The sequence below is a fragment of the Acomys russatus genome, chromosome 23 (genome assembly GCF_903995435.1).
Source record: "Acomys russatus chromosome 23, mAcoRus1.1, whole genome shotgun sequence".
Classification (NCBI taxonomy): Eukaryota; Metazoa; Chordata; class Mammalia; order Rodentia; family Muridae; genus Acomys; species Acomys russatus.
The window spans coordinates 9,354,261-9,370,681 of NC_067159.1; the positions used below are offsets into that span (position 1 = coordinate 9,354,261).

At 46.8% G+C, this 16,421-nt stretch overlaps 1 protein-coding gene across 1 annotated transcript; it reads left to right on the forward strand.

Moving 5' to 3' along the window:
- The first annotated feature begins 351 nt into the window (after positions 1 to 351).
- On the forward strand, positions 352 to 14,563 carry Dennd2d (DENN domain containing 2D). Its single transcript, XM_051165689.1, has 11 exons — positions 352 to 697; positions 1,489 to 1,601; positions 2,237 to 2,306; positions 3,848 to 3,925; positions 4,773 to 4,913; positions 5,989 to 6,137; positions 8,579 to 8,756; positions 12,727 to 12,768; positions 13,004 to 13,088; positions 13,480 to 13,719; positions 14,209 to 14,563. Exons 1-11 carry the CDS (start codon positions 482 to 484, stop codon positions 14,283 to 14,285), a joined length of 1,389 nt encoding a protein of 462 aa, XP_051021646.1. The 5' UTR covers positions 352 to 481; the 3' UTR covers positions 14,286 to 14,563.
- Positions 14,564 to 16,421: the final 1,858 nt, after the last annotated feature.

Consider the following 16,421-nt stretch of genomic DNA (forward strand, 5'->3'; position numbering starts at 1 on the left):
CAACTCTTACCAGATATGCATAGTATTCAGGCTCTGTGTCAGTTACCTGGGTCAGAGTACACTGGCATGAGGTTGTCAGTGAAAACAGTTTTTGCTTCAAAGGGGAAAAAGTGTTTACTTTGAGCAAATATGAGCCAGAAACATAGACTCTCTCTTGTCCTGACCTGGGGGTTTGACTAAAACTCGGGAGGAAGGTCACATGTTGAAAAATGTAAGACACAAAGAAGGAGAGCAAGTCTGATTAATCAAACTCTCAAACTTTATTAGTCAGGCAGCAGCTTTTATAATTCAGAAGGCAGGGAAGCATATTGCTATAGCAACCCAGCTGCAGGCTTTTTCAATTGGTTTCAAGTTTCTCAGGACAGGTGTGGAAACTGCCCATTTGGCTCTCGTCCTGCCCGGTGACTGGAGGTGCCTGGTCAGGCCTGGCAACGTGGCCTTGAGGCATGGACGTTGGCCAGATTCTCCCACACGCTACGGAATGGAGGAATACTCAAGGGGCCCTTGCATCTCCATTTTAGGACAGTCCCAGAACAATCCTGGGGAAGCTGCCACAGAACCGGAGAGGACCCAGGAGCATTCTCTGTCTAGCTTTGCGGGAGGCCAGCACTTCTTTGAATACCTTCTTGTTGTTTCTTTAAAGAAAAAGCGTTCAGAGGATGATTATGAACCCACAATCACCTACCAGTTTCCCAAGGTAAGGATGGAGGGAGAGGTGGGGCCAGAGGACAGAGGTGGGAGGACAGAGGTATGCTTACAGAGGTAATGGAGGAGCTCTGCTGCCCTACCGCTCTGGCTTGAGCTCCAAGTTCACTGCTCTCATTTCCTTTGTAGCCCAGCCCTACTTTTCTGTTATCACCCAGAGAATCTAGGTCTGACTGCTTTGTGACTGAACCTCTGGAGCAGGGAAACCAGCTTTGTGGTTTTGCCCCTTTTGGGGTGGGGTGGGGCTCCTAATTCTTGCAAATTCCACTTCAGTCACCTTTTCCTACAGGGGAAAAAAAAATGCAGGCTTTTGCTGGAACTCCCAAGAAGGCATGTCTTTCCTGTTGGGGTGGCGGAGAATCAAGCAGGCCCCAGACTCAAACACAGCCTAAGATCAGACTCCCAAAGCACGAGCGCACCTCATGTCTATTCACGAAGCGGGCAAGGGGCAGTGAGGCCTTCTCATCAACCCCTCTTGTTAGCAGATGCAGCAGCCGGACAGGCTGCTTCTCTTCTCTGATGTGGTATCTCTCTGATGTCACCTTCTTAGAGGGTTGGTCCAGCTGGTCTTTCTAACTTCCCTTTTTAATATGTACATCCTCCGGAAACTGAATTCTAACCCAAGGTTATGTTGATGTGGCCCAGGACAAACTGTTTTCTCTTGGGGGGGGGGTCCTTCCAGGTAGACCTAGAATGCAGACAGTTCCTGTGCTGGTGGGAAATAAGGCTCGTAGCCTTCTGACCTCTGCTTCTCTGCCTAAATCGCTCCTATTTTCCTTCCAGAGAGAGAACCTGCTTCGGGGTCAGCAAGAGGAGGAGGAAAGGCTGCTCAAGGCTATCCCTCTGTTCTGCTTCCCTGACGGGAATGAGTGGGCGCCACTCACAGAATATCCCAGGTAAACACTCGCCGTGGGGCAAGGGTACCAGATTCAGATGGAAGGGCAAATGTGTGGCTCTTGCCGTCCCTCATTTGGTATGAATCCTGATTTTGATTTTTGGAGATGGGGCGGTGGGGGGGGCGTGGGACAGGGAAATAGTTTCTAGGGTCCTTTCGACAAAAGATCTAAGCTGTGACGACCTCTATCCAAAGACCATTAAGAGTCTCTCGCCCGTCCCAGAAGCAATAGCCATTAGTTTTTGCTCCGCCACTGGCAGAAGCTGGAGTAGAGAAAAAGACTTTGGCCTCTAAGACAATATCGGGAAGGTTCTTGGAACATGAGCATTAGAAGTAGACCTTGACTCCAGCTTTTAGATAACAAATAACCTTCTCTGGGCCTTACTTACTTCATCTTTAAGGTGGCACTACTAACTGAATCTCCTTCAAAAAAAAGGTTCTCTTAAGTCTCCAATGAGGTGGTGCGTTTGGGCTTGGCACCACTGAGGGCCTCGGTCCGTGACTACAGTGATCGCCCCCACAGTTAAATCAGCTGCGTTCCTTTGCCCTCCTCTCCAGTCAGCTCATGTTGACCTCGGTCGGCCTTCCTTTAGAATGTCGTGAGCAAGTGCACGTCATTGGTCTGCTCTCTCTTAGGGAGACCTTCTCATTCGTCCTGACCAACGTGGATGGGAGCAGGAAGATCGGATACTGCAGGCGCCTCCTGGTCGGTACTGCTCAGAACCCCCACTTCCTCTCCTCAGACTCCTCAGCACAACTGGCCTTGCGCTGAAGCCTCAGATACAAGACCTTAGGCTTGGTGGGGTGGCAGGGATGCTGGCTTGTAGGGAGAGTACAGACAGCACATGCAATCATGTTAGTGCCCCTTCCAGAATCCCACAAGGATGAGAAGGCATGCTGCCCCTCCACTCCACTGCCACCAAGCTCTGGCCTGTGCTGTCCGCACACCATGAGAAGTTCCGGCTGAACCCTCCTGTGGTATTCTCTATCCAGGCCTGATTGCTTTGTTCCCTGGAGCCTCCAAGACACTCTGATATTTGAACAATGAGGCTTCCTTCTTGGCTTTCAGGACAAGGATTCTCTCCACACCTTTACAACCCTTCCCTCTGTACATATTTCTGCATGGCTAAGACAAACTTGTTTTTTTTTTTTTCCCTCACTAAACTTATGAATCACTAGTGTTTACCTTTGGGTATTCTGGCCCCTGAAGGCTGCCAATACCACTTTCTTCTTCCTCCTCCTCCCCCCTCCTCCTCTCCTCTTATTAGCGTATACCCAGTGTATAAATGAATAGGTTTTATTATATATGTCTTATGTGTGAACTGTATTTCCTATGCCCATCACACCAGTTTCTTTTTTTTCCCCCAATAGTCACCTTTATAATTTCATGTTTTTATTTCTTTTTATTTAAGTGTGTGTGTGTGTGTGTGTGTGTGTGTGTGTGTGTGTGTGTGTGTGTTTGACTGCTTGTATATAAATGCACTGTGTACACACTTGTTGTCCATGGAGGGCAGAGCAAGGATCTTGAGCCTCTGGAACTGGAGTTACGAATGGTTGTGAGATACCATGCAGGTGCAGAGTCCCAAATCTGGGTCTTCTATAAAAGTGGCAAATGCTCTTAACCACTGGATCTCTTTTTAAGACTTATTTTATTTTTTTAATCCTGTGTATATGTGTGGGTGAGTGGGTGGGATATGTGTATATGTGTGTAGCTACCTTATGAGACCAAAGAAGAAGCAATATCCCCTGAGTTGGAGTAAAAGAAGTCTGTGAGCCATCCAATGTGGGTCCTGGGAGTTTAATTTGGGTCCTCTGGAAGAGCAGTATATTCTCTTTATTTATGTCTTAATTTTCTGAAGTCCAAATCCTGTGTGTGAGATAGACAACACATTCTGTGCCTGGTTTCTTTTGCTTTCGATGATAATTGCCAGCTACATCCACTTCCCTCAAAATTTCATTCTTCTTGATAGCTGAATAGTACTCCACTTTGATTACACAACACCTTGTCTGTATCTTTTTCATCTGTTGAGAGGTACTTGGGCTGCTTGCATAACGTGGCTGAGGCAAACCAACCGTGGTCTCCTGACTGTGGTGACTATCCCTCTGAATAGAACCTTGGCACAGGCCCTTCTCCATCCAACCCATCAACTCCCCATCTGCAGCTCTCCAACATTTGCCCCGTCAGTCTCTGTGGGAGAAACCCTTGTGGAGGCTGCAGCCCTGAAGGAAACTCTTGTCCCTCCCTAGCCTGCCGGTCCTGGCCCTCGCCTCCCCAAAGTGTACTGCATCATCAGCTGCATCGGGTGCTTCGGCTTGTTCTCCAAGGTAGGCCTAGGACAAGATTCTTGGAGCCTGTTGGGCAGGCCTGTTCAGCTCTCTGCCTGTGCCTGGCAGCTTGCCTTGAAACTTGAGCCCTTGGTAGAGGACCTTCCCAATAGCCCATCCGGCATCAATGATATTGGGTGAAACTGAGACAGGAGGGACCTGGGCTCAACCCTATTTCAAGGAAATCCAGAAGGCTGTTTGATAGCGAGAGCTATTGTCTATTCTCCTTCCAATCTTCCTGGTTGGTATGAGGCTTGGATGAGGTACAACTTAAGATAGCCCTTAATAGAAAGGAGGGCACCACACAAGTCTGAAGGCAAATAATATGCAATGAGGATGTCAGATTTACCCTGATTCTAATGAGGTTAGAAGAGAAATTGCTGGGGCTATGATCAAGGCGGTGTCCGTCCCTCATAATGGTGACCTGTCCTGGTGGCCAGAAAAACTCTGGATGTAGGCGATTAATTCCATCGGCTCCAGCTTGGGTGGCTCTTATTTTCTGTGAATTACACTGAGGGCTGATGACAACCTTGCCCTGATGTTAGTCCGGAGGAAATGGGACAGTGATACCCAGGAAGTCAGGCTTCTAGGCTCCTACTCCAGCCTGTGCCAATGAGGAAGATAACTTGCTAAGCTTAGTAGTTTTGTATCAGTGTTAGGAGAAGTAAGGAAGGAATATGAGAGAAATTCAAAAGAAGTCTTGGGAAAAGTAGGTTTTATCCAGGAGATGGAAGCCAGTTGGTGGAGGGGCCTAGAAAATACCAGAGAATGAACAGGGCCAGCTAAGAGCCTTGGGAATTCAGTGGACTCTCTCTAAGCCTTACTTCCTGTGGTCCTTCCGCGGCAGATACTGGATGAAGTGGAGAAGAGGCATCAGATCTCCATGGCTGTCATCTACCCATTTATGCAAGGTCTCCGAGAGGCAGCCTTCCCTGCCCCAGGAAAGACTGTCACCCTTAAGAGCTTCATCCCTGATTCAGGCACAGAGGTATGTTCACAAGTGGGCGATTCTCTCCCTGGATAGAGAGTTGGGGCCTTCTTTGGTAACTCTTAGTGCTGTTCCTTCATTCACCACGTTAAGGTATTGGGAAATTGAGCCAGGCATTAGAATTATTGGCAGAGCTAATACACCCGAGTGTACTGCATCTTCTAACCCGATGTCCACCAGCACCTACATACTGTTCGGTCTATTGAATTTTTTGTATGATCAGGTATGGTGGTATGTGTGTCCCTAATCTCTAAATGCCCAGTTGCTCCTACACCTGAGCCTTATTCTGTGCATGTGTCCTGTATCTCTATCCTGCAGACTCCATCTGTTTTACTTTTTATCATCCATCCCCACCACAACGTCCACACCCTTCTCATGAGGTACTGTTGGTCTAAGTCACTAAAGACCCAGAGGCAGCAAGTAGAATATTCCAGTCAGGATCTCTGGGACTTTGGAAGTTTCACATGCACCTCTGAACCAGGTTGTCCCCATAGAAGAATCAGGGAGTCACTAGGGATTTTCAGCCACTGGCGGAAAAAGTGGAAGGAAAAAAAAAAATGAGTACTGCAGTACTCTGTGTCTGGATAAAGAGTGCCACATAAAAATGGATGTGGCTTCTGACCCCGTGGAGCCAAAAGTCTCACAGAGAAGTAAGTGTGTAAATGGGTAAACACACCCGTGAACTGTGAACACACAGTTAAAGATTAGACAGTCGCAAAGAAAGAAAAAAGCATTGTGCAGCATGAAAGAAAAGATGAAGGGATCTTAAGATGACCAAGGCAGGAGATGAAGGATAATGATGAGGAGAGGAAAGCAGTGTGTGAGTGGTCCGACCCATGCCAGGCTTTAGGCAGGAGAGGAGCTCTGCTCCAGAACATGCAAGTGGCGAAGCATGTGTGCCAGGCCGGACCTCATGGGCCCTGTGGAAGATTCTACCCAGCTGTCCTCAGAACAGAAGGAAGCCACCAGTCAGGGAGCCAGGATCAGATTTGTCCTGTGGCAAGAATGGGATAGGCCTGGTCTGGCTCTGTGATTTCTATTATCCTTGAACCCTTGCTCTCTGGTTTCCCCACAGTTCATCTCACTGACACGACCCCTAGACTCTCACCTTGAACATGTGGACTTTAGTGCCCTGCTGCAGTGTCTCCATTTTGAGCAGATTATTCAGATCTTTGCCTCTGCGGTGCTGGAAAGAAAAATCATCTTCCTGGCGGAAGGTCTCAGGTAAACTCAGCCACTGACTGGACACACTAAGTTGCACCACCAGGCTCAAGGAAATATTCCCGAGGCTTCTTAAAGGCAGTCAGATTCTAGGGCCCATGTGTGCACCTTCCAGCTTCCAGTTCCTAGATATGTGTGGTAGGCCTAGAGAAAGAGCTAGTCCGACTTGTCTGGCCATCTCCAAACTTGATTGCTCCCTGACTGTGATCTAAAAAGGACATGGCATGTTCCTGGTATGACACAGGTGGGGCCAGCCAAGGTAAATGTAGACGTTGATTCTGCCCCAGCAAGGCTGGGCTATGGGAGAGAAGAGGGTGGAGAAGAGGACAGGAAGTTGTATAATGGCGCGGACGATAAGCTCATCTATCCGTTTATGACCTCACTCAACACATACTTAATTGCACATCGGCTGTTTGCCGGATGCCAAGCATTGAGGAGAGAGCAAGAGGGCTCTGCGTTTTGCCTTTAAGGAGATGAAGGGTGATGCATTGGCTTGGAGCCTAGGTGCTGAAACCTGCAGAATGAGTTTCAAAACTTGTTCTTCCACCTTTAGCTATGGTTCCCCTTGGGTCAGCTTTGTAACTTCTTGAAGTCCAGATCTTGTTTTCTGTGGAAAGGAAAATGATTCAGACTTGCTTCACAGGGTTGTGAGGAGGTTGCACAGTGGTAGACACCCAGGACCCCAGCAGGTAGACTGGTGAGGACTAGCTGCTACTATCCATCAGTTTATAGTTGAGTATCTGCTGTGCACAGCAGAAGCAGGAAGCTGTCGTGTAATGGCTGCTGCTTTTCAGAAGATTCAAGTCTGAAAAGGATGTGGAGAGACATGTGACAGAGAAGAGAAATTGATAAAAAAAAAAAAAAAATCAGTAGAGGATTGACTATGAAGGCCTGGCTGGCCCGGAACTCACAGAGATCTGCCTGCCTCTACTTACTGAGTGCTGGGATTAAAGGCACGCACCACCACAGCAAGAAGCAGTAAGTTCTCACTGAGCCCTGGAAGTATCCATTAGGGAAGAAGAGGAAAAGGAAGTCAAGGAAACTACAGAGGATCAAGGGAATGTCATGAGTTCCAGAAGAAAGGAAACTTGGCAGGGGTCAGGAGTCTGTGTGTTGAAAAAAATAGTAATGTCTGCAATAAGCAACCAGGAAAGTATCATAAGCTAACCCCTGTGTGAGGGGGCATCACTTTTGTTTTGGAGGTGGTTCTCCTACTCCAAGCCCAGTGTGGAGAAAGTTTCTGTGGTAGCTAGGGCTCAGGCTCCGGCTAGATCCTTCTTCTTCTTTTTTTTTTGTTTTTTTGTTTTTTTGTTTTTCAAGACTGGGTCTCTCTGCATAACCTTGCCTGTCCTGGACTTGCTTTGTAGACCAGGCTGGTCTCAAACTCACAGCAATCCACTTGTCTCTGCCTCTCGAGTGCTGGGATTAAAGGTGTGCGCCACCAACACCTGCCTTCCAGCTAGGTTCTTTCTCTTCTGATCAGTGCTTGTGATGTGAAGGCTGCACATTTACCTCTCAGGAACAAACTTTCTCCAGGAAATATTGCAACTTCCTACTTTTTCCCCACATGGAGTTTTCTGATCCTGGAGCTGGGAGGAGACTTCCAAACAGCCTACCACAGTCTGTTAGCTAGAAAGACTCAGTCTTTCTAACTCAGGAAGTGCTAGCTTGATACCAAGGTTTCCGAATCTGTGTTTTTATTGGCCTTAGATGTGGGGTAATTTGGCTGGAGAAGTGACAAGCTAGTGAGAGCTAGTGGAGAATAGGGAAACCAGGGGCCAGTGCTGTGTATGGTTCCCGTAAGGAAGGCGGCTGAGTTGTGACTGGGATAGTAATGGCATGAGGAACACTTGTAGCAAAGTCTGCTGGAGTCACCTCTGTGGGACTTTCCGGAATCTCAGAGGAGTGGTTCCTGGAACTGAGGAATTTCCCAAGCTAATTCGAGGACCAACCTGGTGGCATTCAAATGGCTTCAGGGAGCCAGGGAGGACAGGGATGTGAATGAAGACTCTGTGTCTTCACCAGAGCCTGCTGTCAATTTGCTTGTCTCTTCACTACACTGTGAGTTCTTCAAAGAAGGGCCAGTGATATTCTTCATTACCTCAGTCCTTTACAGAGTAGAGGCTTAAATGAAGATCTTCCTCCCTCTCCTCTTCTGAGACACTTTTATTTTTAGCCGGTAATGACTTGAGAGATCTAGCTGGGAATAGAGATTAAAGGGGAGCCCCACTCTGGTTAGTAGAGCCTTGCCTAGCCTGATTTTTACTCTTCTCCTCTTAGCAACAAGTAGCTACAAGCTCTATGATCAGCATGGCTTCCAGACTTGAATTTTTTTTTTTTTTCCCAGTACAGGAACATTGCCAGTAGCTACTGTAGGTGTGGCGCTCTGAGCCGGCATACAGAAACAGAAGCCTTACCCACCCGTTCTCTGCTCTGTGTTGCAGTACCCTGTCTCAGTGTATCCACGCTGCAGCTGCCCTGCTCTACCCTTTTAGCTGGGCACACACATACATCCCTGTGGTTCCTGAGAGCCTGCTGGCCACTGTCTGCTGCCCAACCCCCTTCATGGTTGGCGTACAGATGCGCTTCCAGCAGGAGGTTATGGACAGTCCCATGGAAGAGGTAAGCTGCATCAGAGAGAGTGTATGGTTTAGAGCTGGGGGGGGGGAGGGCTTGGATTTCTATCCTTGCTCTTCTGCCAGCAGCTGTGTGATTTGGGGTACAGTACATAATCTCTTTAAACCCGAATTTCTTTATCAGTGAAATGAGGAAAAGTGTCTTCAGCTGCTAGAGGTTAGGGCAAATGACATGGCTAAGCTGCTAGCCTGGTACCTAAAACAAATCCCTGTGCAGTGAAAGTTGGCCTTCTTCTCTTGAATGACTGCTCCGTGGGCTTAGGAAGCAAGATGTTGCTTATTCTGAGCTCATGAAACTACCCTAAAGCCCGTAATCCCCATTGAGCCGTCACTCGGGTGATCTGTCAGTTGAACGAAGGATCAACAGCTGGAACACTGGAACTCAAATTCCTTGGCAACCAGCCATTTTGTAAACAGTCAAGTCTTGAAAATGAAGCTATTTGAATCAAGTACCGTCTTTCCGAGTAGCTCGGAGCTCAGTTGAGTAATAACGATATAGATTCAAATGCCTTTGAATTTGTTGTTTCGTGTTTCTTGGTAGTAACGCTGGCATAGAAGAGGGGTCAGTTGTGTAAATGGACACTAATCACATATATCTTCCCCCAAAGTTGAACAAACAGCTTGAAACATGTACTCTGATCTAAGGACAGTACATCGCTATAGCGGAAAACAGGACTGATTGAAAAGGTCAGCCCTGGCTAAGCATTGACTCACTGTGCAGAGACAGGATTACCACTGAGGCATCTTGATGCCTCCACTAAAGAGGTGGGGATGTAATCCTAGAGGGGGGAATGTCCCCTTTTACACAAGAGGTTGGCGAGTTCCAGCAAACCTACTGCTTAGATGCAGTGGAACACAGACAAGGGCCAAGGCCCTTCTTTAGAAGGTTCTACTGGCGGGAAAAGATGAAGGCTGTTTCTTTTTGCTTCCTCAGCTCTTGTTCTGAGTGCACACGCCCGTGAGCAGCCCTTAGCCTTATGACTAATTAGACCTCCACTTCAGCAATAAATCGGAAAATGTCTCAACCCCAGAAGTTATGTAACCTCTCTCCTCCTGGGGTGCCTCTTCCGAAAGGCAGGAAGACAGACAGGGCCGGTAAGGGTCTGCTTCTTGCTAGTCAAGACCGTTTGCTTATTTTATTTCTTTGCAGCTGCTCTGAAAAATGGACAAGGCTGATAAAGGTAGACGTTCATATGATGTGTGTGTGTGTGTGTGTGTGTGTGTGTGTGTGTTGGGAGGAGTGCAAGGTTCTCTGATGATGCTCCACATAAGCTCTCTGAAAAGAATTAGTCCATAGACTTCTGGGAACAACCTAAAAAAATTATTCATGCACACACCTCTCTCCACCTCCAAACGAACAGCTTTCCTTGCCTGAAAGCGTTTAAACACATGTACACATGTGGTTTCAGGCCTGGACTAGTTCAGCGTTTCTCCTCTGATGATGGATAATTACAGTGCAGGCTATGCCTTGGCAAATTTTCCAGTTTCTCTTTCCTTATATTTGGAAGTAGGGAACATGCAGGGATCCTTCATTCTATTGTCAGGACTCAGGTTAGAAACTGGAAATGGGGACCCATAATAGAGCTTAAATCCCAGCACAGAGAACTGTGCTTCATTAGAACTGTGCTTCATTGGTGACCAAATCCCTGTCTAATGGCAGTAGTTTGCGATTGTCATTGTTGCTGCTTTTGAATTTTAGTTTTAAAGTTAGTACAGGTTGATTGTGGTGTCTCTTGCCTATAATTGAGAATTCAGGAGGTGAAGGCAGGAGGATCAGGGTTCAACACTACCCTACGCTACATAGGATCCTCTCTCAAAGCAAAACCAAGGAATACTGTCAGAGTCCATGAGTTTTCAAATGTCAAAATTGAATCTTATTTAAGGATTTTAATTTAAATACTGGAAGTGGTCCAATTACCTAGCAATACCCTGAGGGATCAGCAACCTGGCTGTTGTGTGTTGTGGTCTAAACTGCAGGATTCTCAGGTTGTGTGGTGATGGTCCAGGCACTTGGTCTTGGCCTTGTCTCATTTGCGCAGCCCCCCTTGCTTCTTTTCCTTTCCTCTACTTGTTGACCCTGGGCTCATGTTCCTCCCTTCCTGGGTTTCCCGATGGCAGGATCAAGGCTGTCAGAGAGTTTTTAATTAATCAACTCCAGACCAGCAGCATGCTAAACATGTGCTCTTCGACTGACCTCCACTTCTAGCCAGTTTGAGGGAGCTTTTAATAGAACCCTAGGCAATTGTGCATTCAGTTGTTACAAGTGTGAAAAGATCAAAACATGACTGCTTCTGTCCTTGCACTGATCAGAGGCTGAGGACGTGTTGGAGGACAGCTGGAGAGAGAGGGATGTATTCCCAATGACCATAATATGAGCTTGGAAACCAGTCTGCTATTTCTCAGCACGATGGCCTCTGGGAATGCTCTGTGGGTGGGTGGGGGGCACACTAAAGAAGCTGCTGACGTGACTGTTCCATGATATGGCTAAGGTTTGTATTATAGATAGGAGAGAACTGCCAGATGTATCTGGAAGATACCAGAGCAGAGAGAGAGAAATAAGTAGGCTGAACATAGCCAGCAGATTGGTCATGGCAGGGCTAGGGAAGCAGGAGAAAATAGCAGAATGAGATAGAAAGAGATAGAGAATAGAGCACACTAAGAGAAAGAATACTAAGAACGAGAGACGCGGGGAGAATAGTGAGAATAGCAAGAACAGAGAACAGCTGGGTTATAGGAAGGGTGAATGTGGTGGGGAGGCAAGCTGTGAGTTTAGGGTAGAGGGAAGAAGGGCTAATGTGTTAGCATGGACTTTGAAATGTGCTAACAGGTAACTGTGATACTGAGGGAGCCTGGCGGCCAGCACAGGCTTTGATGCGCTGATAAGTGCCACTGATTGCCATATGTCTCTTCTGCCATACATAATGGAAATGACTCCTTTTTGGCACATGGGAATAGGTTTCGTCATTTCCTGAGGAACGCTGGTTTTTAATCTAACCACCAGAAATCCACCTAAAGTCTAGGCTGAGCTCATGTCTGGATATTTAGACTGTCTTTGGAAGCTTGGGAAATTGGAGTTTCCTTTGGAGTTTCCAGGAACTCCTCTAGGTTTATCTCATCTGCCGAATGAGGAGGTACCTATTGTTACAATTAAGTAAAACATGCAAAGTGAATATTGTGTGTGTTTGCCATGGGCATGCTTTGAAAAAAAGCAGGATTTGAAATTTCTTTTTTGTTTTTTTGGTTTTTTGAGGCTGTCCTGGACTTGCTTTATAGACCAGGGTGGCCTCAAACTCAGTGATCTGCCTGCCTCTACCTCCTGAGTACTAGGGTTTACAGGCATGTTCTATCATGCCCGGTGGAACTGGTTTCTACAATCCTATGATCAGTGCTGTTTTATTCCTTTTTTTACTTATTTATAATGATGACAATGATGATGATGATGATGATGATGATGATGATGATACAAGGTCTGAGAAAGAAGGCCATTCTAGGCTTGAAGCATAAAGCTATCTTCCTGTTTGCCTCAGGATCCCAGAGGGCTAGGGTTAAAAGTGTGCACCACCATGCCTGGCATGCTCAGTTTTGAGTGAAGGACTTCTCTGTATGTACTTAGCTTCTACTGTGCCTCTTTTCTCAGCCCCCTTTACAAACACTCACACACACACTCACACTCACACACACTCACACACACACTCACACACACACTCACACACACACACACACACACACTCACACACACTCACACACACACTCACACACACTCACACACACTCACACTCACACACACTCACACTCATTGGATTTCTAGAGAAAAGGGGATGAGAATGCCAGGCAGGAAATGAGAATTACAAATGCTGATGTTGCTGCTGCCTGGGCTTCAGACATAGCCATGAACACACAAGGAATTGATAGTTGAGACCCATAAAGAGACACAAGCTATTCTGTGTTTACTTCAGGTCCTGTTGGTGAATCTTTGTGAAGGAAACTTCTTATTGTCGGTAAGTGTCTGCATCAGGGCATTTGCACACACACACACACACACACACACACACACACACACACACACACTCACCTGGATTCAAACTGGAGGCAAAAAAAATGACTTCTGTTCCTCTCTGTGGAGCAGTAGTTGGGGGTGGAGTGGGCACGAACTCATACAGGCCTCTCACTCTTCTGGCCCTTCTGACCCCTGCCCAGACTGCTGGACCTTGACTTAGCTCTGCTCTCTCCTAGGTTGGTGATGAAAAAGATATCCTACCACCCAAACTTCAGGAAGACATCTTGGAGTCTCTTGGTCAGGGGATGAGTGAGTTAAAGAGTAAGTGCTAGGCTCCGCTTTCATTTTAGGCTTTTCCAGGGAGCTGGAGGGGTTTATTCCCAGCTAGTTTAGTAGCTTGGGTCAGGGGACTGGATCCTGAATATGAGACCCCCCCCCCATGCCCCCCAGGGAATTGTAGGGATTCCACACTCAGGTTCTTAGACTATTTCTTTTCTTTTTTGTGTGTGACATGCTCCTCAAACGTATAGCACTCCTCCCATTTCAGGCCCTGAAACTTGGAATTGTAGGTGCGAGCTCAGGCTCCTGTTTCAGTTATGTGCTCTGTTGCCTCCCGTGGGAACTTCTGGTCAATGGAAACCAGAACTGGAGGTGAATCCGGGTAACTTCATTCATCTATTGCTCTGAGATGGGCTTTTTCTGTCTCCTGCAGCTTCAGAACAAATCAATGAACATGTCTCAGGCCCTTTTGTGCAGTTCTTTGTCAAGACCGTGGGTCACTACGCCTCCCATGTCAAACGGGAGGCCAGTGGGCAAGGCCACTTCCAAGAACGATCCTTCTGCAAGGCTATTACCTCCAAGGCCAAGCGGCGATTCGTGAAGAAGTTTGTGAAGACACAACTTTTCTCCCTCTTCATCCAGGAAGCAGAGAAGAGCAGAAACCCTCCTGCAGGTAAACGCAGCTCCAACTCATCTGCAAGCGGCTTCCTTAAGAGGAGTTCTGGAAGAGCGCTTCTCTTCACCCCAGACTTGTAACTTCCCTCAATGGGGCTGAATGGAAGTAACCCGAGGAAATGCTTCAGGGGCTGGAATTTAGTGGAGATGTCTGTTTATCACTCAGCAGCCTGGGCCCTCCTTTGTTTTATTCTGGAGCTAATTACTATTTGTAGGTCCTTTTTTTGGGGGGCCCTCTAGCCTGAGGGCCTAGAGATCCTGGCAGCTTGTGAGTAGGGGGGAGGGGTCCGGGGGCCTATTTTTTGTTTTAGTTTTTGTTTTAGTGATAAAGGCTCATTATGTACCCTCAAGTTCCCAGTAGCTAGGATTACAAACATGCAATTCCACAGATTAGACTTCAGGCTTGCTGAGAGTACTTACCCCTAAGCTCATAAGCATCAGTCCACCTAACTAATCAGATGCCTCTAACACTTGTTTGAACCCACAGGCTATTTCCAAAAGAAAATACTTGAATATGAGGAGCAGAAGAAACAGAAGAAATCAAGAGAAAAGACTGTGAAGTAAAAGCTGTGGTGAACAAGTGTTGTCTAGAGCTACAGGCCAACTTGGACTTTGGCCTTTCTGGTGTCACAGGATCAGTGCAGCTCTTGCCCTGGAATCCATGGCCTCCTTCCAACTGAAGCCCAGTCTTGCTTCATCCTGGTGTCTGAGTTTGGGATCCTTGGTGTCATGGCTAATCAGAACTTTGGAAGCAAAGCTGCACTTCTAGACAGTGGGAGACAGCAGTACAGCAGTACAGCTCATGTGGGCACTTGATTAGTAGTTGCCACCGCTTCTGTTTCCTGGGAACCACTGTTATAGCATCATCCATACAGAACACTTGTGGCCCAACGACTCGTGTATAAAACAGTGGTCTAACATGAGGATGAGAATAAAGATGGAAACCTTGTTGTGTGTCCAGTTTGAGGCACTGCGTGGGAGAACAAACTCAACTAGACGTGGACCTGGTCTAGCTAGGCTGCTTGGAATCACAAAATTGGGGGTCAGCAGCTCCACTTCTAGTAGGAAGAGTAAGAAATCGTGATCAAAGTGGTCACAGCAGAGCAGCTGGGGCCTAGGACAGCTTAAAGGAGAAATACTGGTCACTACAGAAGCCCTTGAATGTTACCCATGACTTCCATATACAGGCCAGACTTCCCGTAACCCAGGGAGGGCCAGTCCTTTGTGTTCAGCCTTGGGCATCTCACCACCTGTTTATTATTAGGACTTTAGTTCCATCTTTCAGCTGAAGGTGGGATGATCCCTGCGTTGCCAAATTTCCCTCATTGCAATCAAAAGTACTTAGCAGTTACCTAGGCCCCCGTTTTCCTACACTTCCCTTCAGTTTCTGTTTAAACCCTGAAAGAGATGGCAAACATTTGTAGAAGCATCTTGTTTTCTAGAACTCTATCGTTTAAATGTTTTCCCTGCCTAGTGTCTATTGTGGCCTCTAGAAGTTTCTAAATGCCAAAGAACGCAAATGATGTCGGGGTTGGAGTAAGAGGCAGAGCTGCAAAACGGAAGTTTAAAGGACATACTCTGATTTAGAAGACACAACTCCACATGCCATGCCTAACTAGCGCTGTAGTAGCTTCCAGGAATCATTACATCTTTTTAGATGGCTTATGGAAGTGGTTGCTTAACCTATGTAGATCTTGCAAAGTTTCAGACCAAGAACCAGAATCCTGTAAAGGCTGTGAAAAGACTGAGGCTCCAGCATAAAGCTACCACATTCTTTGCAGAGACTGAACTTGGAGCTGTTGTGGTGGCATAGTTTGTAATTCCAGCATCCAGAAAGCTAAGGTGGGAGAACGGAGAGTTCAAGGCTGACATAGGCTACTGTGGGCCACTGTTCAGACCCTCCCCCTCCCCCACTGCTGAATGATTCTGTTATTCCACTAGGTAAGTGACTACACACCAACCAGGGCCAGCTGAGGCTTTCTAAAAAGCAACCCTGGCCTGATGATGCTGATGGTATCTATGGCCAAAGGAGGCAAACACAAGAGTGCTGTTAAGATTCCCTCTATACTGAAAAAGAATCTAGAACGTATATATTTATTTCAAATAACCTTTAGGACCTCAGTTTATAGCTTTGGAATAATACAAAAACACTAGGCAGAATTCAGAAGACAGCCTAAATGCCACTCTGGATTACAGCAATACTGTGTGACAACTGGTATTTTATTTAGCCTCTCCCGGCCTCAATTTCCACTAGGTATAAACACCTGTTAAATGTCTGCTGAAATTGAGATGAAGCAATAGATGTTAACTGTGCTCAGGGAGGATTAGCAGTTTTTCTTTTCCTGCTTTGTCTTGGATTATTGCTGTATTCCAGCACCCGCCTCTGATTTTCTGGGTCTTGGATAGCCCAGACTGGCCTAAAACACCACAGTCAAAGGTGACCTTGAGCTTCTGCTCCTTCTTTTACCTATCCTAGATACTAAAGAAACTGAAAATATGTGCACAATAAAAATAAAGTGTTCCACAGAGGAAATCTGGCTCCTATCTCAAATTCCAAAACAGAGAGTGCAAAGCAACACCTCACCCCACCTCTTGTCTGGACACTTACTGAATGGGATAATGACTGTAATATAAAGGTCTACTGGAGGGAAAAATGAACAAAGCATTCTTCCTTTTGAAGAAAGATTAACAGTTTCTACA